Genomic DNA, 26,295 nt, shown 5'->3' with positions numbered 1-26,295 from the left:
CCGACAGTGCAGCACTCCCTCCGTACCGTGCTGGAGTATCAGCCTAGGTTTTGGGCTCAAATCTCGGGACTTGAACCCACAACCTTCTGACTGAGAAGTGGGAGTGCTACCACTGAGCCATGGCTGACACCTGATGTGGATAAACAAAGCTTTCATCTGATTCAGGCCGACAGCCACTAGTGTCACTCGTGCGCACAAACATACTCTGGACGAGTGCAAACGTGGAGCAATTGGGGTACAGAGCTGGAATGATAAACAGCTTCAACTGATTGTTGGTTCGACCTGAGACAAGACAGTGCCTCTGTGATGGGCAGCACACTTATTTTATGCAGTTGCAAATGGGTCGGTAATCCTGTTTATTATTTGCTTTGAGCTCAGTGAAAGACGTGGAGGGTTACACAATCCCCAAGCGAATCACAAGCTAAAGGGTCCCTCCACACTTTGGTTAGTGACCATTTATACCCACGTGACAAAGGCAGAGGGGATGAACCACAGCCTGGACACCTGAGAGACGGGGCTGTCATTATGATAAGAGTCTTTTATCACATCATTTCCCATGCACCATTCCTGTATCAAAGGAATTTCCAATACATAACAAGAAATTTAGCTTCTGCATTCCTATATACAGGAAGAAAAACCTGCTATTCTCTATTCTACAGTGGGGGAGGGGGGGCAGATTGTTATCTTTACCAAAAGGGAAAAGACTCCCTGCAGGGACAGAGAGAAAAGACACTCCGAGTCTCCCAATTAAAGCCCAGAGAATGTTCCCTGTATTACTGAATTTTCCCACTTGAGCCACCTGTACACCTTCTCTGAATGGGAGAGGTCTCACGGTCTCCTCATCTTCATCACTCGTCTGCCAAGCTGTGCAGAACGGTGGGGAATTTTGTGCTGCACCTCCATGGAGCTGGGTCGAAACCAGCCAAAAATACCTCACTTCAAGTAGGATTCTCACAGCCGACCGAGAGAAGGAACTTTCATCTAGTCAGTCTGGGCTGGATTTAACCCTTGCATACCAGAGGTGAAAGCGCATCATCTCATCCCCTGCACCAGCCGGCTCTCCCCCCTCCATCAGGTTCCCGATACGATCACTTGCCTGTGTTTCGTAGGATCTGCGGTTACTGTGATGAATTCTGGTGCATTCTCCATGGCATCGAAATATACGGTTTCCTCATCTTCATCACTTGCCTCCCCTTTCACATGTCGTGCACTCACTGCATTTAAACACACTTACATTAGAACGTATCCATTGTCATGAAGAATGCACACACTGCAATTGTGTTATTCCTGGTGAACATTTGTGCTGATTAAGGCGAGGGATGTCAGTGCTCGAAATGGAACACTCTATAACACCCTGCACATTGCTCCCTCAATCGCTGCAAGGTCAGGGATAGCGCAGGTTAGCAGTAAAACAAAGCTGCCCCTGCACGACCCCAGCCTCCTGCTCTTCCAGCAGGACCCCCAGAGAACCAAGAAAAATGGCTGCTTACATTCAATTCTCAAAGGCTTCCACCGACAATTCTTACTGAACTGTCATTGTAACTGTGGTAAAAGAAAGTGGGGGGAGAATTTCCACGGGGGTTCTCCTGATCTCGTTCCAGCAAAGGATCAGTAGAAACTCTGGAGAAACGGCGTGAGGGGTCGATTTTGGGAGATTCCAGTTGTGTATTTCTTTACATAGAACAAACCGTGCCTTAAACCCAACCCTCGGACGAGCAGCCCCTACTGCACCAGTGTGACATTTCCATCTCCCACATCGCTCATACTCACAGTCTTTGAGTGGAGATGCCAACTAAATGCCAAGCCGTGAGCAGTACTTCTTTCCCTTAGATTTGTGCCGTTATTCTAGGGGTTTTCACATTAGTTCACAAGTGGGGGCCGGAGCATAAATCGGAACTAGGAGCGCGTCACTTCAAAAAAAATTATGGAGGCAGAACGAACGTAAGGGGCAATGCATCACGTTGGTTAGCACAACCTCTATCCATGCTGATAAGAAGAGAGCTCAAAGTGATTAAAGTTGTGCTGTCACATAACGTTACAGGAACCCTACTGTACTTAATGAGTCACATAACATCACCCTCATAGCACCACCTATAGGAATCTTGTTGCCACTTGCTATTTAAAATGGTGTATGAACACATTAGTACTTTATATACAAGATAATTTTCAATATCACAAAGATTATCTGGTCATTATCACATTGCTCTTTGTGGGAGCTTGCTGTGTTTCACTACATTACACTTATTCAAAAAACTGTGTTACATTTGTCAAACACACCCTCAACAGTCCTTCCCGCATACTCACAAACAACCCACTCCTCCAGCACAGCCCGAAACAACCCCCTCCCTCGAGCACACTTTCAACCGCACTGGTCAGGTGCAGTAACAGTGGCAGGAAAGTGGCCTTGCACTGCTATTGTATTATACACTGCCTGGGATGCAGATGGGGACCAGCCTGCAGGTGGGTGCCATTGAGAAGATAGAAAAAAAGTGCTGAAAACACCCAGGCGGTCAGTCAGCATGTGTGGAGAAAACAGACATGCCAGCATTCAGGCCAGGCCCTACTTCACAAGTTCATCTTACAGAAACCATGGACTTCACTGTCAAGAAAACCCATCCCCCTAGAAGGCAGCTTCTTGAAATATTATAATAGTTAATATGATTCATAACTAGCACGAAAAGACCAACATTACAAAATAACACTCAATCCGATCAGTTTAAATTGATTGATGCAGCTGATGGCTTCTGGAGCCAACCCAGGAGAAGGCCCTTTATGACATTTCCAGACCTTAATGTCAGGGAAAGAACAAGGCATGTTCTGTACTTGTCTGGATGTCAATCCTAGGTTTTTGTTTTCTGATGATCACAGTCACAGCCCATGGAACCCTGTGCACAGCTGGCTGTGCTGGGCTGGCGCAAGGCGCGGGCATCTGCATGCAACACATCTGTCCCGTGCTACAATGCAGTCACTATAAAACACACCATAATACTCAGCGCTGTCTGAGGAAGAACAATAATCAGACCATCTCTCGGGCTTCCATCTTGCAGGCATGCTGCCAATTGATTCGTGTGTCAATCCAGCACATCTATGCCACTAAAATAGATGAATGCAAAGGTCAACTGTGGAGCCATGGGACTGTGATCCTACAGGACACAAATTCCAGTTGTCTAGGATGTGTGTTGGGGTGAAGATCCCTGATTTCCACCTACCCACCTCCTCTAGTTCCTGAAAGCTGGGGAACCAGACACCCTCAGGTACATCACCCAAAGTGGCCAATCTTCATGTATTGGCAGACAACTGGATCATGGTTGGGGGGAGGGGCAGTGCAGCCAAATAATCCTATACTCAACCAATGTTCATACACAAACTTCCAGCGAGGGTCACTAAATTATCAACACTCCAACACAAAGAACTGGCATCAGGCAAAAGTATAGATCATCCCTCATACTGACACAGATGTATATAGTCTTCATTTAATTCAGGCCTGTGACAATACAGTAAAGGAAACATGTCAAAAGGCAATGTTAACAAACGTGCTGAGATTTCAGACCTAGTCAAATTTCTGCTGCAGTGGGCTATGCTGGCACAAACAGTGCGCCACTTCATGTACTTGTTTCTCAGTAGCAGCGTACATGTAGTTGTATCCTTCTTGCGTGCACTGCAAATGGGAGTGCGTGAGATTAAGGGGGCATAGTGCATTATCTTCCACAACCTCATAAATAAATTACACACTTGAATGACTAACTTTTTTTTGACACTATATGAACCCACCAGCGTCCCCCTTGGTTTTCCTCAGTCATCCACCATACGTGAGAATCAGGTGGGGCCTCCGCCAAAGCTGCTTAGCCAGCCGCTAAGAGTTAGAAAGAAAGAGTTTACATTTATACAGGCTCAGTTGGTAGCACTCTCATCTCAGAGTCAGAATTTTGTGGGTTCAAGTCCCACTCCAGAAACTTGAGCATATAATCTAGGCTGACGCTCCAGTGTAGTACCGAGGGACGCCTGCACTGTTGGAGGTGCCATCTTTCAGATAAGACATTAAACCGAAGTCCCGTCTACCCTCTCAGGCAGACAGAAATAGTGCCACGGGATTGTTTACAAGAGCAGGGGAGTTCTCCCCGGGTGTCCTGGTCAATATTTATCCCTCAATCACCATTACTAAATCAGATTATCTGGTCATTATCACGTCGCTGTTTGGGGGAACTTGCTGTACGCAAATTGGATGTTGCGTTTCCTACATTACAGCAGTGACTACACTTCAAAAGCACTTCACTGGCTGTAAAGCACTTTGGAATGTCCTGAGGTCATGAAAGGCACTATATAAATTCAAGTCTTTCTTTCTTTAATAGCCAATGAATTACTTTTGAAGTGCAGTCATTTATTATGCAGCCGCACAGATAAGGTCTCAATCAGCCAATTTTCAAACAGAAAATTGGTGGTATTAGTTGAAAGAATGTTGGCCAGGACACCGTGAGAACTCCCTTGCTGTTCTTCAAAGAATGACCTGGGATCTTTTACATTGACCTGAGCAGGCCTTAGTTTAAGACTCATTTGAAAGACAGCATCTCCAATACTGCAGCAGTACCGCAATGATGTACCAGCCTAGATGATGTGCTCAAATAATGGAGTAGTCCTCGAACCCACAACCTTCTGGCTCAGAGGCATGAAAGCTCCAGACTGGGTCAAGCTGACACCTTATGCAAGATTGCCTGGAAATGGCAGAGCAGAGGTGTGTGACTTCTACTCACTGCCTCCTTCCAGAGTTGGGGCTGTAATCTATGCCTCATCACTCCAGAGCACTGAGGCAGGTGCTGATGTTCCAACATGCTGGGCTGCCTAATGAGTTTCAATTAAGGTTTCTAGAAGGCTGCTCAGGACACGTAATCTAAAATGTCTCCTATAAGGCAGGAGACTTGAAGAATGTTTCCCCTCTAACTACGAAAGGGTGGAAGGAAGTTTATATCTAGAGCTTTTGTCCGCTCCTTTAACGCACCGTGCAGCCGGAGGAAGTGCAGACAAGACTGAGAGACTAACATAATCAAACCCCAAAAGATTAAGAGGATAGTGAACAAAAGGAAGGATTAGGAAGCATGTGAACATTCAAATATGTCTTGGATTTGAGTGGGAGAACTCATAGCAGTGAAAGCTTTTCTCAGCCTGTGATTTTTGATAAGGAGTTTGACGGAAGTGCAAACTCTACCCCATTGTGCTTTACACTGTATAACACTCCTGGGAAAGCACATCATTCAATTTACTGTATGTATTCTTGAAAATAATGCTGGATATATTATGTAATAAGACAACTAGGTGGTCATTTTGACTTTGGGTGATGGTGTAAAATGGAAGATATTGGTTCAGCTGCTCATTGAGGGCAATGGAAATGGAAATCGGGAGAACGGGCGGCTGAATCGATATCGCCCATTTTACACAATCGTCCAAACTCCACAATGACTCCCTAAGTGTGATAAGGGGACATAAAGCTCCTGTATATAATAGAAAGGTATAATAAAATAGTAAATAATGTTTATTAGCCTAATAAACATTCCTTTCCAGAATTAACATGTAACTAATAAAATAAAGCTATTACAATCTTACCATTTTTCATAATATTTCAGTAAAACCTCAATAGAGAAATATACCTGGTTTATAAATCTTTGGATTGTGCATTTTTAATGTATATTAAATGCTGTCTATGTAACATTAAAAATGCTGTCATAATCCAAAGCTTCTGCCTTCATCGTGAATGATGATGAACCACTCCATGTTCCAGAAATGTGATGGCAATCTCCTGGAGGCAAGATATGGAATCAAATATCTTGCACGTCATTTAGAGCAAGTATTCCCTAAGGAGGGAAAGGCCTTTTTGCAACACTTCACTGACCACCTTCAATCTTTATGCCAACAAGGATATTTTCAGCTGTCAAATACCACTGACAGAATTATATCGCCTGTTTTAGGTTACCCATTCTCACCCTGACATACAAACAGACATCCCAAGGATTTTCTAGAAAGCAAGATGCTGACCACCATTTATGCTCCTTCCTTCTTCACAGTCAGACTCTCCAATTACAGGTAATGCTTTGTTGATTGCTGCTCTGTATTAGTTGGACATATTAAGACTAGGTCTCTTTCAGCTTCACCCGTAGCCATTTGAACACTATTCACAGTTGACATGTGTTGCCCATTTTATCTTCCTATGTGCAGCACTTTTAACATTTGCCCACTACATCAAGCTCCCACCTGTTTCGGGAGGGGTGCTTCTGATTGCCAGTGCCCCCCGTCCCAAGATGTGTGTGCAGTACAGTGCAGAAAGTGATGGTCTCACCTCTTACTAATGGACTCCAAAACCACACAGACCAAAGATGAAGATGAACTACTCCTTGGGCGGCACTTACAGCTTCAGCAGGGGTGTAAAATGGGCAGTAAGGAATCGGCCGCTCGTTTTACACCCCCGAAGTTGTAATTTCTGCCCCTTCTCTTATTCTACCCTCTTGAACACAGGAACAATAGGAACAAGAGTAGGCCATTCAGCCCCTCGAGCCCGTTCCCGCCATTCAGTTAGATCATGGCTGATCTGTATCTTAACTCCATCTACCCACCTTGGTTCCATAACCCTTAACACCCTTCCCAACAAAAATCTATCTCAGTTTTGAAATTTTCAATTGACCCCCAGCCTCAACCACTTTGAGAGTTCTAGATTTCCACTACCCTTTGTGTGAAGAAGTGCTTCCCGATATCACCCCGTAATGGCCTAGTGCTAATTTTAAGGTCATGCCCCCTTGTTCTGGACTCCCCCATAGTTTCTCTATCTACCCTATCATATCCTTTAATCATCTTAAACACCTCAATTAGGTCACCACCATAATCTTCTATACTCAAGGGAATACAAACCTAGTCTATGCAACCTGTCCTCATAATTTAACCCTTTTAGCCCCGGTATCATTCTGAAGGCTGAACCGAGAAGGCCGAACCGAGAAGGCCAACCAATCGGTTTTCCACAAGGATGTGGTTGAAAACAACACAAGATTTACTAGCACTTGAATCAAGTTTCCTCAACTATGTCAAAGACACAAGAGGTTCTGTAGCTGCACTTCATGAGGCCGATACAGAATACCAGCAGTGAATCCTCACACATCATTTCTTCTGTCTGCGGTAATTTACCCCGGACGGTATCATCACACAGACGGGAGTCTGCCCCTTATATGATAAAACAAACACAAAAGTTAATCACTTGCTGAAGCAGGAATACATTAGTTGGTGGAGAATTCACCAGTTACTGTTAGGCCACCAGGAAAAAAAAACTGGCGGTAATCTAACCAAGGAGTTCAGATATCACTAAACCCCATAACAGACCATTTCATTGCACTCAAATCAACACTCAAACAATCTGTAGCAAAGATATTCAAGTCATTAAGAACCATCACCGCAAATTTCAAGAAATAATGTGGCACTAATCACAAGATTCTATGCCGAGCACACATTAGAATTCATTTACTCATTAGTGAAAATTACATTTGCTCAGACTATGAACAGAGAGAGAGGATTAGTTCCTGGCCTTTCATCTCAGAGACCCGTTGAAACCCAGACCAGACTGCTGGGTTAAAGGGTTCCTTTCTCTGCTGTTTGTAAGGGTCTGCTGTGAATGGAGTTTGAGCAGTGTCAATACTGTTGGAGAGGAGGAAGAACTACTGTACTTGCATTTATTTAGTGTCAACATCACAAACTGCTCCAGGGTGCTTAGCAAAAAACTGTCCCTAAATTTGGTGCCAAATTGGCAATCTAACTCAGAGACCATTATTTGTTGGTCCCATATGTAACGGCATCACATTTTAATCAAAAGGCATTTAGGAAATTACTACAGGAAAAATGCAACACTGCAAGTACATTAAAATGCATTGCCATGTCACTTGCATATGACATAACTGTGACATAAATGGAGCAAGGCTCAGGTCCTCAAATTAAAAAGGCTGGTCAAGCAATTCATCATGATGACAATGCCCATCTTTCTTAACCAATATGAAATTAATTATACATGTGATATGTTATCACACAGCCACAATACTGAGTGTCACTGAAGTATTACGAGTTAGTTAATGAACAATTTATTATCTTTATTATAGATCCTATACTTTGGAATTATTAACATAACGTAAGAAATAGGAGAAGGAGTAGGCCATCCGGCCCCTTGAGCCTGCTCCGCCATTCAACAAGATCATGGCTGATTTTCTACCTCAAGGCCATTTTCCTGCACTATCCCCATACCCCTTGATGCCTTTAATATCTAGAAATCTATCGATCTCTGTTTTGAATGTACTCAATGACTGAGCCTCCACAGCCCTCTGGGGTAGAGAATTCTAAAGATTCACCACCCTCAGTGAAGAAATTTTTCCTCTCAATCCTAAATGGCTTACCCCTTATTCTGAGACTGTGACCCCTGGTTCTAGACTCCCCAGCCAAAGGAAACATCCTCCCTGCATCTACACTGTCGAGCCCTGTAACAATTTTGTATGTTTCAATGAGATCACCTCGCATTCTTCTAAACTCTAGAGAATACAGGCCGAGTCGACCCAATCTCTCCTCATACGACAATCCTGCCATCCCAGGAATCAGTCTGGTGAACCTTCGTTGCACTCCCTCTATGGAAAGTATATCTTTTCTTAGGTAAGGAGACCAAAATTGTACACAATACTCCAGGTATGGTCTCACCAAGGCCCTATATAATTGCAGTAAGACATCTTTACTCCTGTACTCAAATCCTCTTGTAATAAAGGCCAACATAACATTTGCCTTCCAAACTGCTTGCTGCACCTGCCTGTTAGCTTTCAGTGACTCATGTACAAGGACACCCAGGTCCCTTTGAACATCAACACTTCCCAATCTCTCTGCATTTCTGTTTTTCCTACCAAAGTCGACAACTTCACAATTTTCCACATTATATTCCATCTGCCATGTTCTTGCCCACTCACTTAGCCTGTCTATATCCCCTTGAAGCCTCTTTGCATCCTCCTCACAACTCACATTCCCACCTAGTTTTGTGTCATCAGCAACATGGAAATATTACATTTTGTCCCCTCATCTAAATCATTGATATTGATTGTGAATAGCTGGGGCCCAAGCACCAATCCCTGTCACAGGCTGTCAACCTGAAAAAGGCCTGTTTATTCCTACTCTGTTTTCTGTGTTAACCAATTCTCAATCCATGCCAGTATATTACCCCCAATTCCATGCGCTCTAACTTTGTTCACCAACCTCATGTGTGGGATCTTATCGAAAGCCTTCTGAAAATCGAAATACACCACATCCACTGGTTCCCCCTTATCTATTCTACTAGTTACATCCTCAAAGAACTCCAATAGCTTTGTCAAATATGATTTCCCTTTCAAAATCCATGTTGTCTCTGCCAAATCCTATTATTATTTTCTAAGTGTCCTGTTATCACATCCTTTATTATAGATTCTAGCATTTTCCTTACTACTGATGTCAGGCTAACAGGTCTGTAATTCCCCGTTTTCTCTCTCTCTCCTTTCTTAAATAGAGGGGTTACACTTGCCACCCTCCAATCTGTAGGAACTGTTCCAGAATCTATAGAATTTTGGAAGATGACAACCAATGCATCCACTATCTCTATAGTAACCTCTTTCAAAACCCTGGGATGTAGATCATTAGGTCCTTGGAATTTATCGACTTTCAGTTGCATTAATTTCTCTAGTACTTTTTTTTTACTAATACTAATTTCTTTCAGTTCCTCATTCTCGCCAGACCCTTGGTTCTCTAGTATTTCTGGGAGGTTTTTTTGTGTCTTCTTCCGTAAAGACAGACACAAAAGTATTTGTTTAATTTCTCTGCCATTATATCATTCCCTATTATAAATTCTCCCGTCTCTGTCTGTAAGGGACCCATATTTGCCTTCATCAGTCTTTTCCTTTTTACATACCTATAGATACTTTTACAGTCCGTTTTTTATGTTTCTCGCCAGTTTACTCTCATTCTATTTTCCCTTTCTTTATCAATTTCTTGGTCCTCCTTTGCTGAATTCTAAAATGCTCCCAATCCTCAGGCTTACTGCTTTTTCTGGCAACTTTACATGCCTCTTCCTTTGATTTAATACTATCTTTAATTTCTCTTGTTAGCCACGGTTGGACCACTTTTCCTGTTGTGTTTTTGTGCCTTAAAGAAATATATATTTGTTGCAAAATTATGTATTAATTCTTTAAATGCTAGCCATTGCCTGTCTACCGTCATACCTTTTAATGTAGTTCCCCAATCAACCACAGCCAACTTGCGCCTCATACCATTGTAATTTCCTTTGTTTAGATTTAAGACCCTAGTTTTGGATTGAACTACATCACTTTCAAATTTAATTAAGAATACTATCATATTATGGTCACTCTTCACTATGTGCTCCTTTACAAGAATATGAATTAACCCTTTAACATTGCACAACACCATGTCTAAAATAGCCTGTTCCCTAGTTAGTTCCACAACATATTGATCTAGAAAACCATCTCGTATACATTCCAGGAATTCGTCCTCCACAGTATTCGTGTTAATTTGGTTTGCTCAATCTATTTGTAGATTAAAATCCCCCATTACTGTATTACCCTTGTTACATGCACTTCTAATTTCCTGCTTTATACCGTGCCCTACATTACTACTACTGTTTGGTGGCCTGTAAACAACTCCCATTAATGTTTTCTGCCCCTTGCTGTTTCTTAGCTCCACCCAAACTGATTCTATATCTTCATCTTCTGAACCAAGATCCTTTCTCACCATTGTACTAATCTCATCCTTTATTAACAGTGCTATCCCACCACCTTTTCCTTTTTTCCTGTCCTTCCTAAATGTCAAATATCCTTGAATATTCATTCCCAGCCTTGGTCACCCTGCAGCCACGTCTCCGTAATGGCAATCAGTTCATACCCATTTACTTTTATTTGTGCCGTCAATTCATCTACCTTACTCAACTCTTTCTTTCATAGCAAAGCTGTCACTGTAACTTCTACAGCATGATACATATTCTAGTAAAACTTAATGCAGTGTGTTAAGTGTGAACTACATTTTCCCCCCCTGCACAAGGTAAGGAACGAGCAACTTCACCTGTGCCAGTTCTGGAAGTTTGGATGTGTTAGACTGTGATAAAACTAAATACGAACATACAAAAATGACAGGCAGGAAAAGACCAGCTGGTCCACCAAGCCTGCTGCACACTAGAGATGCCTGGAGCATCATGACTAGATACTTCCTACAGCCAGCAGCCATGTAATCTCCTGGGGGGAAGCAAAAAAACCTGAAAAACCCAGGGCTAATAAGGGAAAGAAAAAAAAAAAATTGGAAAATTCTTCTCCAACCCCCTCAGGTAATTGAAGCCAGTCCAGGATATCACATTGACCATGCGTACGTTAACTGTTAATCCACTAACCTTTCAGATGATGCGATCTCTGCCCCAGCCAAGAACCGGTCCAGCTCCCTTTTGAAGGCGTGCAAAAAGAAAGAAAGGCTTGCATTTATATAGCGCCTTTCATGACCTCAAGACGTCCCAAAGCGCTTTACAGCTAGTGAAGTACTTTTGAAGTGCAGTCACTCTTCGAATGTAGGAAACGCAGCAGCCAATCTGCATACAGCAAGCTCCCACAAACAGCAATGTAATACTGACCAGATAATCTGTTTTAGTGATGGTGGTTGAAGGATAAATATTGGCCAGGACACTGGGGAGGACTCCCCTGCTCTTCTTTGAAATAGTGCCATGGGATCTTTTATGTCCACTTGAGGGGGCAGACGGGGCCTCGATTTAATGTCTCATCTGAAAGACGGCACCTCCAATAGTGCAGCATTCCCTCAGTACTGCAATGGAGTGTCAGCCTAGATTACGTGCTCAAGTCTCTGGAGTGGGACTTGAACCCATGACCTTCCGGCTCAGAGGAGAGAGTGCTACCACTGAGCCACGGCTGACACACAAAGAGTAAGCGCACACTGCACAAGCCGGCAATGAAATGGAGAACGTTCCATGCCTGCTCTGTGCAATGCCATTGAGTAGCTTGCAGCATCATTGTATCAGCAGGAGAGGTCTCAGCAGGAGAGGTCTCAGGGATGCAGGCAATAAGCAGAATTGCCACTGACACGTTGAGTCTCCACAAACCAAATTTCAATAAAGGCCAGTTTTGATGCGCGTGCTAACACACGAGGGACATCCATCAGCCAAGACTCTGCACTCAGGCAGACTAGCGGCTGATGTAAGCAATGGGCCTCCAGCAAGGTGGGACATCCGGCCAGAAACAGAGGAACAGGCGGTGAATCTCCAGCTGGTATCAGACCCTTGCCTGCATCTACTCTGGAACAAGTGACAGAAGAAGCACCCTAAGGCAAGCAGGATCCTGCAGCCAGAATAGGTCAGGATAGTCAAGGCACACAGGAAACATAACAGTAGAAAGCCAGAAAATCACAAGCAGGCCCTCAGAAGTCACCTTAGCAATTCTGAACACCTACTCCTTCCAACACATTATTACAACAACATACATTTATATAGAGCCTTTAGCATAGAAGAAAATGATGCTTCAGGAAAAAATGGACTCCAAGCCAAAGGAGGAGACATTAGGAGGGGTGACCAAAAGCTTGGTTAAAAAGGCACTAGTACACAACATAAAGGCAAAGTACAGTGGGACATCATGGTAACATTTTCTATTACTCAAATAAAGTCACAACTTACATCTCCTTTAATTTTGTAGTCAATTTTTTCTTCCAAAATTAAGTTTTTTTGGATAAATAGTAGTAATAAGGAATGGCTCACAAAAAAATCTGTGGAATATTCAATTTATTTATTTTTCATTTCCACTCCCCAGACTGACTAAAACTCATGTTCACATTGAACCAGCTCTGCTAATCAGTAGTAACTACAGTATAGGAAAACAGATTAACCTGACAAACAAGGAGCTCACAATCCTTCTCCCATTTCTAATCCGGTCACTCTCCCAAATTGGCTGCGGGAGCAGATCCGTACCAATTAACTCCAAGAATAACTACACCTGAATCTTGGTTTGTGGACTCAACACATCAGTGGGATAGTGCATTCCTCCAATTTTGCTCACTGCCTATATCCCAAGTAGAGGCATTTGCTGCCTCTGATGAGAGCCACACCAACACAATCCTGAAGCAAATGTTCTGGAGTGCTGTTTTAACAGGGCCAGGTGCACGTCCACTAAGACGCGTTCCAGCCTCTTCCAATGCCTCCAGAATCTCCCACCAGTGTCACATTAAGAGCTGATGAACGGCAGCAAATCTTTACCTAGCCTCCAATTCTTTCATTTTTTCTCTGTTATGTTGTTAGCTCACATTGAAGGACATGTCTGATTAGGCGAGGCAGAAACCAATTTACCGGTGCTGTTTGCTCGTCAATGTCATGTACTACCCGTGACACCCACAGCCTCGCGGGAATCAAAAGGTGAGTCAGGCAGATGGTTTCTAATGAACGCCGTTACCAAGCAGCTCTTGTTGTCACCGAGAGCAATAACAGGACTCTGCCGAGCCATGACATACCAACATATGAATGTCCTCATCCAGTCTGCGTGTCAGATAAGCAAACTAGCAGCTGCTGTCAGAGAAACTGATTTACACCACAGACCATTTCTGAAGGACAAAGAATCCCTGATTCCCTTCATTGCTTTTGGTTCAAAGAAGCTTGGTGACAACTGTTGTACACGAGGGTTGTAACACTAATAGTGTGTCCATCACCCACAGTCTGGCCATGCAAACATCCAATTCTTTGTTATATAGAATCATAGAGCACAGAAGGAGGCCATTCGGTCCATTGTGCCGGCTCTTTGAAAGAGCTATCCAATTAGTCTGCTCTTTCCCCATAGTCCTGCAATTGTTTCCCCTGCAAATATTTATCCAATTCACTTTTGAATGTTACTATTGAATTTGCTTCCACCACCCTTTCAGGCAGTGCATTCCAGATTGTTAAATTTTTTGGGGGCAAAAAAAGCATTTCCATATCACACATCACACCCGTTACATTGGCAAAGAAATCATCTCTGTATCCGTCCACTAAGAAATGGAGAAGTATAGCCCTGGGAGCAATTCTCCCTCTCTCTCCTCCTCTTTATAAAAGGAGGCAGCTCCTCTCTCCTCTGTACCCACTTTCAATAGCACAGCTGAGACTTGACAACTATGTGGGGAACTGTCGGTAGGAATTAACATCTTAGGTGTATGGTATCATCAGCCCCACCCCCTAGTAAATTGTACAGAACCACATTGTCTAGGAAGGTCACAGTTTGGATCCTTCTCTATTATTATTTGATCTCATGCAGGGCACTAGTGGGGTTGTTATAACACGTCAGCATCCTGGAACCGGGAAGGGCAACATTTTCTGATATTCACTAATTTTACTGAAAAGGTAGTTGTGAGTATATAAGGATGGTTTCCTTGCTTTATGCCCATGTCTACTACAACTAGCAAACATAGAATTACATACAATTACATCGAATGTACAGCAAAGAAATAGGCCATTTGGCCCAACTGGTCCATGCCGGTGTTTATGCTCCATACGAACAGCGGAAAACAAGTCTCTTGACCACTAGGCAGTGACTCCTGCTGGAAAATGCCTGGATGAGGACAGAAGTGGAGAAAACTAGAAAGAGTAAAGAGTAAAAACAGTTAACTGGGTAAAGGCACGTTCCCCGGTCTGCGCTGAGTCTCCGATGGTTTAGTGATTAAACAGTTACGCTGCATATGAAATTTCCTGATACAGATTCCATAACTTTGGATTCTTGCACACTAACAACACAATGCGACACAGCGATTCACCCTTACGATCCCAACATCAGCCTTCGTTAGTCTTTGGCCCAAGTTACCCCATGTGGCAGCTTTGCTTTGCCTAGTCCTCTTTATAGTAGACAAGGTAAGCAGGTGAAAACCAGCATGGCAAAACCAGTCTATTTTTAAGTCTCTGCAGCAGATCACAATCCTACCCCTGGTTAATTGTTCATCTCAGTGCTGTTGGCGGGATGGTGCTTCCCAAACCCTTTCTGCCTCCAAACCAAGAATCGCTGGACCTCAAAAGGTAATTCGCTTAGGGTTGCCAACTCTGGTTGGATGTATTCCTGGAGGTAATGTTATATCACCCTCCTGCTCCTGCCATTGGTCGACCGACACAATCAGCCTCACGTCACATCACCTTCTGACACCAATTGGAAAATGAACAGATTCTTCATTACCCGATTGGATGATTCTTGACTGTCAAACGGTTTTCTACCCCCCCATCTCCAATATTTGTATAACTAACAAATGAAAAAGTGTTCAAATAAAATTTAAAAAACACTTTTCTTAATGCCCCAATAATTTTTCTCCGGGGTTGCTGGAAGCAGTGACCAGGAGATTAATCTCCAATTGCTGGAGACTCTAGGACAACCCTGGAGCATTGGCAACCCTAAATTCATTGCATAAAGCACTTTGAGATAATTCAGCTTGTAAGGTGTTAGATAAATGGCACGGTTATTATACTCAGTCAGAAAAGGAGGTGATGTTACCGTATGTAATGTTATACACTGAAAAACACTATATGTTAATGGGCCCATTATATCACTGCCCCAACTGTTCAAGGTGCTGCTGACTGCAGTGGAATCAACACAATTCACGGCTGTTGACATAACCACTGTAAAGAGGCAGACAAACCAACGTGGCACTGACCAAACAGCAACTCATCCATGAAATGTCTCCTTAATGGTTTAACATTCAATTCACAATAAAAGTTAGTGCAGCTTATTCAGAGGGAAGTCGTGAGTGACAGGGTAGTTTAAAGGGTGTGATTTATAAAATGTTTGAATTAGAACAAAAATGGGTATAACCAATAAGGACACAGTACAACTGTTGCCAGTTTTTCTCCACCAAATTTCTCCCCTCCCCCCGAACGTGTTGATTCTTTGCTCGAATATGAGGGGAAATTTTCCTGCTTTGACACACCCAGCTCATGGATGGAACATCTCAGGCTTGGGGAGGAGGGTGCCATTTCCCGATTTGTGCTCTCATCTTGTGCCGAAGGGGGAAACCTCCCCTTAGGTTTCACCAGCACCAGTCAGGCTTCAGTACTTCACAGGTGGCCATTATTCACTAGGTGACCGGGGTGAGTTATTGTTGGGAGGGAATCACGGGCCAAACCAGATCCTGCCCTCACCGCACTTCCACACACGGGCACTTCCAACAGGGGCGCTCTGGGTAGCAATCAGGAGCAGGAATCCAGGCTGATTTTCCTCTCAGGTCAACAGCACTGAGACCCATTATAGCGCCCGAGTCACTGCCCCACTGAGCTCTGCCAACTCAGCAGGCAGAGGCCTGGCCACCCTGCTTCAGCAGCTCACTGGCTGAACATGCTAAGTACCCAGTGAATGGTCTTTAAAAAGTGACAGGACTTTTGCCATGAGCTAATTGCGAAGAGAATGAAGACAGCTCAGGCTGGAAACCGTTAACCTCAAAGGGTCAGCTGAAGCATCTCTGAACCCGTTCTTCTACTGGTCAGGTCTTTTATTTCCACTGCAAACATCACAGAAATCTCTGAATTTGCATGCTAATATTAGAATGTAGCTATTCTTTCAACATAACCACGCACATCAAATCATACACTCTCTAACACCCTGTCTAATCAAGCACACTTGTATTAGCGTAGACTACTGGAGATATGATATAGATGGATACAATAGCTGAACCAATCTGTTCTATTGATATCAATGCTAGAGTGATTTATGAATATTATTTGGAACTTCAGATTATAGACTAGAGATGTCATTCATCCAAACAGGTCACTTATAGTTTCTGTTTGCAAAATAGTATTTTTAAAAGGCTTTGTGAATTAAGTGAAAAGGAAATGAGGACATGGATGTGGGACTCGTAGGTAAATGGGATCGTGATGCTGTAATACCAGGGCTTGTATTCTAAGTGAATATGGGAATATTCACATTACACTATACATTATAATATATATTACGTGCTTATATATATATATATATATATATATATATATATATATATATAATAACGGTGAGAGTCACGTGGTACAATATCACTGCCGTGCGACTCCCTCTGTACAATATCACTGCCGTGCGACCCATTAAAACAGTTAGAAGTTTCCTTGTTCTGAATATGTTATGAAGAATAACATTCAGAATTGGCTATAACACACAGGGGTCAGATGAATGATATTAGTTTCATTCTTGTACTCTTCTGCATCACTCATTGTTACTGCAAATAGAATCTGCCCAAAGTGCTCATCACTTGCAGTGTTCAAGCAGATTTAGTGTTCAATTTTTAAATGTCAAAACTGCTTTCTATTAAATGCGGAATTTTAAAGCCACACACTACAAGAACTGCTGCGGTTGGTTTAATGCTCAGATCTCCCCCTACATCTGATGAAGCTGAGCTGAGCCTGAAACATGGCGCAGTGAGAAGGATTCTTGTCTATGGTAATGGAGGTCTCTGTGGGCATCGGTGCAGTGATCGGAAAGAAGCAAATACAAGCTAACACTTCTGTTTCAATAAGCCGTTAAACCCAGGATTAATGTTGTGACAGGACCCAAAGATGATGGCTTCAGTCTTCCCAAGGTTGAACTGAAGGAAATTGCAGCTCATTCAGGTCTGGTTGTCAGACAGGCAGTCCGACAACACAGAAGCAGCGGGACGGTCAAGAGAGCTGGTGGAGAGGTAGAGCAGGGTGTAATCAGTATAAATGTGGAAACTGACCCTATGTCTTCAGATAATGCCGCCAAGGAGCAGTATGTAGATGAGGAGGAGGAGGGCCCCAAAGGCACATCTCTGGGAGACTCCAGAGGTAACAGTACATGGGTGGGAAGAATTACACAGAACCTACAGCATAGAAACAGGCCATTCAGCCCAAGATATTTAAGCTCCACACTAGCCTCCTCCCACTTTCTCACCCTATCAACATAACCTTTTATTCCTTTCTCCTCATGGCACTTATTTGGCTTCCTCTTAAATAGGGAAAATAAACTGAAAAAAGTACTGACAAACAAAGAAACATCAAGATTGCCCAATCTTTTACCATTTAAAAAATACTCTGCATTTCTGTTTTTCCTGCCAAAGTGGATAACTTCACATTTTTCCACATTATATTCCATCTGCCATGTTCTTGCCCACTCACTTAGCCTGTCTATATCCCCTTGAAGCCTCTTTGCATCCTCCTCACAACTCACATTCCCACCTAGTTTTGTGTCATCAGCAACTTGAAAATATTACATTTGGTCCACTCATCCAAATCATTGTATAGATTGTGAATAGCTGGAGCCCAAGCACCGATCCCTGTGGCACCCCACTAGTCACAGGCTGCCAACCTGAAAAAGACCCGTTTATTCCTACTCTCTTTTCTGCCTGTTAACCAATTCTCAATCATGCCAGTATATTACCCCCAATTCCATGTGCTCTAACTTTGTTCACCAACCTCCTGTGTGGGTCCTTATCGAAAGCCTTCTGAAAATCCAAAAACACCACATCCACTGGTTCCCCCTTATCTATTCTACTAGTTACATCCTCAAAGAACTCCAATAGCTTTGTCAAATATGATGACAGCTAATGTGATTCCTATATTTAAAAAATGGAGATAGAACAAGTCCAGGGAACTATAGATCAATTAGCTTAACGTCAGTGGTAGGAAAGATAATGGAATCCTTACTCAAAGATGTAATGGAAAAACATCTAGAAACCAAAAATATAATAGACAGCATGGATTTCAAAAGGGAAGGTCATGTTTGATCAACCATATTTAATTATTTGAAGTAACAGAAAGGGTAGACAAGGGTAATGTGGTAGATGTAATATATTTGGATGTTCAAAAGGCCTTCGATAAGGTACTGCATTGTAGACTCATGACTGAGGTCAGAGCATATGGAGTCAGGGGGCAAGTTGCAGAATCAATAGCAAGCTGGCTACAAAACAGAAATCAGAATAGGGGTTAAAGGTAGATACTTAGACTGGCAAAACGTAGGAAGTGGTGTTCCACAAAGATCAGTGCTGGGACCACTGTTGTTCACCATTTACATAAACGATTTGGATTGAGGGATCAGAAGTTTGTGGACGACAGCAAATTGGGAGGTATACGGAGGAGGACTGTGACAAAATACAGGAAGACATTAATAAACTTGCATAATGGGCGTGTAATTGGCAAATGAATTTTAATATAGATAAGAATAAGGACAACAAATGGGGTAGAGGTGCAGAGGGACCTGGGGGTACAGATACACAATCATTAGAAGTAGCAACGCAGGTTAATAAGGCCATAAAAACGCAACGCATTGGGGTTCATTTCGAGAGGGATAGAATTGAAAAGCAGGGAAGTTATGTTAAACGTGCATAGAACCTTGGTTAGACCACACTTGACAGTACTGTGAACAGTTTTTTGTTTATTCATTCATGGGATGTGGGCGTCGCTGGCGAGGCCGGCATTTATTACCCATCCCTAGTTGCCCTAGAGAAGGCGGTGGTGAGCCGCCTTCTTGAACCACTGCAGTCCGTGTGGTGAAGGTTCTCCCACAGTGCTGTTAGGAAGGGAGTTCCAGGATTTTGACCCAGCGACGATGAAGGAACGGCGATATATTTCCAAGTCGGGATGGTGTGTGACTTGGAGGGGAACGTGCAGGTGGTGGTGTTGTTCCCATGTGCCTGCTGCTCTTGTCCTTCTAGGTGGTAGAGGTCGCGGGTTTGGGAGGTGCTGTCGAAGAAGCCTTGGCGAGTTGCTGCAGTGCATCCTGTGGATGGTGCACACTGCAGCCACAGTGCGCCGGTGGTGAAGGGAGTGAATGTTTAGGGTGGTGGATGGGGTGCCAATCAAGCGGGCTGCTTTGTCCTGGATGGTGTCGAGCTTCTTGAGTGTTGTTGGAGCTGCATTCATCCAGGCAAGTGGAGAGTATTCCATCACACTCCTGACTTGTGCCTTGTAGATGGTGGAAAGGCTTTGGGGAGTCAGGAGGTGAGTCACTTGCCGCAGAATACCCAGCCTCTGACCTGCTGTTGTAGCCACAGTATTTATATGGCTGGTCCAGTTAAGTTTCTGGTCTGAAATTCAGCTCTTTTGTCCATGTTTGGACCAAGGCTGTAATGATGTCTGGTGCCAAGTGGTCCTGGCGGAACCAGGACCTGGCGGTGAGCAGGTTATTGGTGAGTAAGTGCCGCTTGATAGCACTATTGACGACACCTTCCATCACTTTGCTGATGATCGAGAGTAGACTGATGGGGCAGTAATTGGCCGGATTGGATTTGTCCTGCTTTTTGTGGACAGGACATACCTGGGCAATTTTCCACATTGTCGGGTAGATGCCAGTGTTGTAGCTGTACTGGAACAGCTTGGCTAGAGGCACAGCTAGTTCTGGAGCACAAGACTTCAGCACTACAGCCAGGATGTTGTTGGGGCCCATAGCCTTTGCTGTATCCAGTGCACTCAGCCGTTTCTTGATATCACGTGGAGTGAATTGAATTGGCTGAAGACTGGCTTCTGTGATGGTGAGGATATCGGGAGGAGGCCGAGATGGATCATCCACTCGGCACTTCTGGCTGAAGATGGTTGCAAATGCTTCAGCCTTGTTTTTTGCACTCACGTGCTGGACTCCGCCATCATTGAGGATGGGGATGTTTGCAGAGCCTCCTCCTCCCGTTAGTTGTTTAATTGTCCACCACCATTCACGACTGGATGTGGTAGGACTGCAGAGCTTTGATCTGATCCGTTGGATGTGGAATCGCTTAGCTCTGTCTATAGTTTTGGTCTCCACGTTATAAAAAGGGTTTAGAGGCATTGGAGAAGCTGCAAAGCAGATTTACTAGGATGATCCCAGAACTGAGAGGTTATTTCTATCAGGAAAGATTAAGCATGCTGGGGCTCTTTTCTCTAGAAGAGACTGAGTGGTAACCTCATAGAGGTCTTTAAGATTATGAAAGGGTTTGATAGGGTAGATGTAGAGAAGATGTTTCCACTTGCGGGGGAGACTAGAACTAAGGACCATAAATATAAGATGGTCACTAATAAATCCAATAGGGAATTCAGGAGAATCTTCTTCACCCAGAGAGTGGTTAGAATGTGGAACTCGCTACTACAAGGAGCAGTTGAGCAACTAGCATAGATGCAATTAAAGGGAAGCTGGATAAACATGAGGGAGAAAGGACTAGAAGGATATTTTGACGGGGTTAGATGAAGGAGGTTGGGAGGAGGCTCGTGTGGAGCATAAACACTGGCATGGACCTATTGGGCCGCATGGCCTGTTTCTGTCCTGTACATTCTATGTAATTCTATGTAAATGCATCTATGCTATTCACCTCAATCACTCCATGTGGTAGCGAGTTCCACATTCTCACCTCTCTGAGTAAAGAAGTTTCTCCAGAATTCCTTATTGAATTTATTGGTGATTATCTTATATTTATGGCCCCGAGTTTTGGACTCCCCCACAGAGAAGCCACTGCTGGAGATGCTCACAGAGGTCGTCATTTACAATTTTGGTGAGGACTGTTTCAGTGCTGTGGCAAGGACGGAAATCTGACTGGAGAGATTCTAACATATTGTGGGAAAGATGGACATGGATTTGGGAGGTGACATCATGTTCAATGGCTTTGGAGAAAAGGGAGGTTGGAGATGGGGCGATAGTTTGCAAAGACAGAGGGGACGAGGTGTTTTTTTTTAAAAAAGGAGGGAGGTGATGATGGCAGCAATGAGAGGGAAAAAATTATAATGTCAGCTAGCATGGGGGCTGGGAAAGGAAGTTGGGTGTTCTGCAGTTTAGTGGGAATGGGGTCAAATGAGGAGGAGGTGGGTGTCACGGACAAGATGAGCTCAGAGAGGACATGAAGGAAGAGAAACCAGGGCTTGGGCAAGGAGAAACTTTGCAAGAGGATTGGCTTGGCGGGCAAGGGGATGGGCGGAATGCAGCAGAGGAAATCAAGCACAAGATTCAAATTGCACTTAGGTTTTATACCTTATACATTACATATTATAATACACTGATTATGTTGCAAACTATAGTTCCTTCCACAAGGGTACACTTGGTAATTCTGCTGCTTCAACTTTGCTGCGATATTTGGCTCCAATAAGTATGGCCATTATAAAAGGTGCTGCAGTGCTTTTTCGCTAATGATTAGCAAGTCGATACATTGGCCCTGATAATAACGGGGACCCTGGAAATAAAGGGTGGGGGGGGGGGGGGTGGAAGAGGGGACGAGCCGTACGCAGGGGAGTCGGGGTCAGGAGATCCGTTCTCAGGTGAACAGACTTCTCACAAAAATACAGTCCAAACACCTTTGAAGTTATACTGAAACAAAAGGCTGCATTTCCCTTATCAATATTAAATGTAGGTAATGTTTGACAAGGGCTTAAAATGCTTGTGATGGAATCTGGGGCCATTTAACCCAACACATTTTAAACTTCCTATTATGTTTTCCCCAACTCCCATAGCCAACCAGCCTGCTCTCTTGAGCTCATGTCCTTTCCTTTAAGAAATACTTTTTTTTTTACTTCTTTCAGGCCATTTTTAGCAATGAATAAAAAAATAAAAATTCAACACAAACATGCCTTTTTTTGTTGCAGTACAGGTGCAGATAATTCTATACCTGCACCATGGGTCAATATCAGATCAGCTGCAGTATCAGTTGTAGCTACAGCTCATCTTCCCAGTACACTACACTGCAGGAGTAGTAGTTTTCTGAGCTTGGGACTGATATATATTGTTGGGGAAGTACTGAGAGCACTTTACACTGCATCTAATGTTATACCCAACTTGGAGTCCTTGATAGTGCAGTAAGGAAGCCTTACCTTGCATGTAATCCATGTTGTATTTGATTTTGAAGTGTGTGATGCTAACACTGGGAGCAAAATGAGTTATAACAAGAGTTATAACTAATTGACATTCCATAATGGGGTAATATTCTGGCATGGGTGGAGGATTGGTTATCTAACAGGAAGCAGAGAGTTGGGATAAATGGTTCATTCTCGGACTGGCAACCAGTAGCCAGTGGTGTTCCGCAGGGGTCGGTGCTGGGTCCCCAACTCTTTACAATCTATATTAACGATTTGGAGGAGGGGACCGAGTGTAACATATCAAAGTTTGCAGATGATACAAAAGATAGGAGGGAAAGTAGAGTGAGGAGGACATAAAAAACCTACAGGGGGATATAGACAGGCTGGGTGAGTGGGCGGAGATTTGGCAGATGCAATATAATATTGGAAAATGTGAGGTTATGCACTTTGGCAGGAAAAATCAGAGAGCAAGTTATTATCTTAATGGCGAGAAATTGGAGAGTGCTGCAGTGCAAAGGGATCTGGGAGTCCTAGTGCAAGAAAATCAAAAAGTTAGTATGCAGGTACAGCAGGTGATCAAGAAGGCCAACGGAATGTTGGCGTTTATTGCTAGGGGGAGAGAATATAAAAACAGGGAGGTATTGCTGCAGTTATATAAGTTATTGGTGAGACCGCACCTGGAATACTGCATACAGTTTTGGTGTCCATACTTAAGAAAAGACATACTTGCTCTCGAGGCAGTACAAAGAAGGTTCACTCGGTTAATCCCGGGGATGAGAGGGTGGACATATGAGGAGAGGTTGAGTAGATTGGGACTCTACTCATTGGAGTTCAGAAGAATGAGAGGCGATCTTATTGAAACATATAAGATTGTGAAGGGGCTTGATCGGGTGGATGCGGTAAGGATGTTCCCAAGGATGGGTGAAACTAGAACTAGGGGGCATAATCTTAGAATAAGGGGCTGCTCTTTCAAAACTGAGATGAGGAGAAACTTCTTCACTCAGAGGGTAGTAGGTCTGTGGAATTTGCTGCCCCAGGAAGCTGTGGAAGCTACATCATTAAATAAATTTAAAACAGAAATAGACAGTTTCCTAGAAGTAAAGGGAATTAGGGGTTACGGGGAGCGGGAAGGAAATTGGACATGAATTTAAATTTGAGGTTTGGATCAGATCAGCCATGATCTTATTGAATGGCGGAGCAGGCTCGAGGGGCCGATTGGCCGACTCCAGCTCCTATTTCTTATGTTTTTATAACTAATAATGTCCCCAGTGTTAGCATCAAACAAATAGTTAGTGGAATATAGTTCCATTGTCCACTACTTACATCCGTTATCATGATGAACACACAACATCACTTGTGATAGATAATTGTTGGCTGGCCTATTTCAGTTACAGAACTCTCCAATCACAACACCAAGTCTCATTAAACATATCGGCCCTGAACTTCCACAGGGGCTCTCGGTCATCTGGCGTAACATCGGCAGAAGCCCTAGAGAAACGGCATCAATTTCAGTTGTTTACGCTGTTTCTCCAGCGGTTTCACCAGTCTCCTGCTTGGAAATTGGGAGAGTTCCTGTAGAATTTCAGGGCCATAAACTCACGAAGCCCTTAATTGTTTGCCTAACCCAAGAGAACTCAAAAGTTCTGGCTAACAATGACATTCCAGAACTAACGGAAATAATGAACCAGATTTTACAACAATCACAATAAAACGCTTAACACAGCTTCTTTCAAAATCCCCCCACTGTTTAAAGTATTCTTTATTAAGCCTGCATGTTATATGGTACAGTATTTGTCACGAGGTCAGCGGTCTTGATCAAACATGTTTTGTTGTTGGTGCAGGCAGTCTGATACAGGAAGAAGATATTTGTTATGAAGCAGTGTCTGGGAAGCAGCTATAAAGGATTTTATAAGACAAGGTCCCAAACATACAGACATTGTAAAGTCTAATATTTAAATTAATGGCAACATTAACAATAGCCACCCTGCTAATTACTGTACAAAACAAGTCATCAAATTATTTGTGGATGTGGCCATGATTTAACTACTCGTTTATAGTCAATCACCTGAAAACTGAGAACTGATTATCAAGGAAAGTTGTAGAATCGGGAGGTGGAGTTTGGCAAAGGTCACATTGTGAGGGACGCCCTGTGTGGTGGGGCCTTACCTTTCGGGCCAGCTCCTGGGCCTTGCTGAAACAGTAATTTATGGGTCTAAGATTGGAGGGGTTGCTCTGGCTGCCTGCTTCTCTTCCACAGTATTGTCTGTGCCCGGGTGGCCCTGGAGAGGGAGCGTGCAGTATCTGCCCGTACGCTTGAGGCCTTCCGCGACCAGTGGGCACCGCAGGGTATAGAGGGGGTCACTGACACACTCAATCGCATTATGATTTAATTATTATTTGTGCAATGTTGCTGTATTGTACATAGTTATTATTGTTTGTTTATCATATTTGTGGTGCCCTAGGGCACTTGTCTTAATGTTTTCTGTTCCCGTCTTGTGACACCGGTGCAACTCAGTGTCACCCTTACAGGCTTAACAAACAGGCTTACCTTTACTAGTGCTGGAAACCTCTGTGGAGCTTGATGGCAACGTGGGTGCTCCGCGGCAGGCACGCTCCAGGCTGTTGTGCTGCTTAGCTAGTTGCTCGATGGTCTCCTCCAGGCGGATGCGCTGCTCACGCTCACACTGCAAAGCTCGCTGCCATTTGCGACTGTGCGTCTCTGCTAACTCCAGAAAATCACGGCATGCCTGGGGGACAGCAAGCGCCAGAAATCAGTAACGGAGCAACGAAGACAAGGGTAAGTTCTGCACTCCCCCCCCCCCCCCCCCCCCCGTTACTGGCGAGGCTTCACGTACAGCCAGCGAATAATGGAAGATGGATAGAAAAATCAGACAGTGCGTGCTTGCAATTTGTCAATAGACTCTGGGTGCACGCGAGACCATATTGGCAGCGTGGGACCTTGGCAATATGTACCCTATTGTACTTTCATGTACCTATGCATACTAGTATGCACACAGACATTCACATAAGCACAAATAGACACATACCCGTATCCCATAAGTGTATATATGTTCATGGATCTAGTTACCTACAAGGTTCAGAGCGAGTTACTCATGGATCACTATCAGCCGGCAGTCAGTTATAAACAATTTTACAACACCAAGTTATAGTCCAGCAATTTTATTTTAAATTCACAAGCTTTCGGAGGCTTCCTCCTTCCTCAGGTGAACGTTGTTGGAAATGAAATCCTCGAAATGAAATCGCATTTATAAATCACAGAACAATGCTTGGTGATTACAGACAGTTTTTTCAACTGCCCGTTGCCAAGGCAATCAGTGTGCAGACAGACAGGTGTTACCTGCCTTCACTGCACCGGACCTCCAACCAACACTATACACCAGATACATCGACGACATTTTCTTATTATGGACCAACGGCAAGGAATCACTAAAGATACTACACGATAACATCAACAAGTTCCATCCCACCATCAAGCTCACCATGAACTACTCCTCAGAATCGGT

The 26,295-nt window shown here is 43.7% G+C and overlaps 1 protein-coding gene across 8 annotated transcripts in view; it reads right to left on the bottom strand.

Annotated features, from left to right (window-relative positions):
• The window catches only part of LOC137342013 (oxysterol-binding protein 2-like), a 286,909-nt gene that overhangs the window by 44,417 nt on the left and 216,197 nt on the right, over positions 1-26,295 (bottom strand). For all 8 annotated transcript variants that reach the window (XM_068005597.1, XM_068005599.1, XM_068005598.1 and 5 more), the window contains 2 exons: positions 25,320-25,518; positions 1,097-1,214 (listed from right to left, as the gene is read on the bottom strand). In XM_068005597.1, the coding sequence (XP_067861698.1) occupies positions 1,097-1,214; positions 25,320-25,518 (317 nt within the window). The remainder of the gene's footprint in view (positions 1-1,096; positions 1,215-25,319; positions 25,519-26,295) is intronic.

This window comes from Heptranchias perlo, chromosome 25 (assembly GCF_035084215.1).
Source record: "Heptranchias perlo isolate sHepPer1 chromosome 25, sHepPer1.hap1, whole genome shotgun sequence".
Classification (NCBI taxonomy): Eukaryota; Metazoa; Chordata; class Chondrichthyes; order Hexanchiformes; family Hexanchidae; genus Heptranchias; species Heptranchias perlo.
Note: the sequence above shows the minus strand (reverse complement) of the source record. Positions and strands in the feature narration are given on the sequence as shown.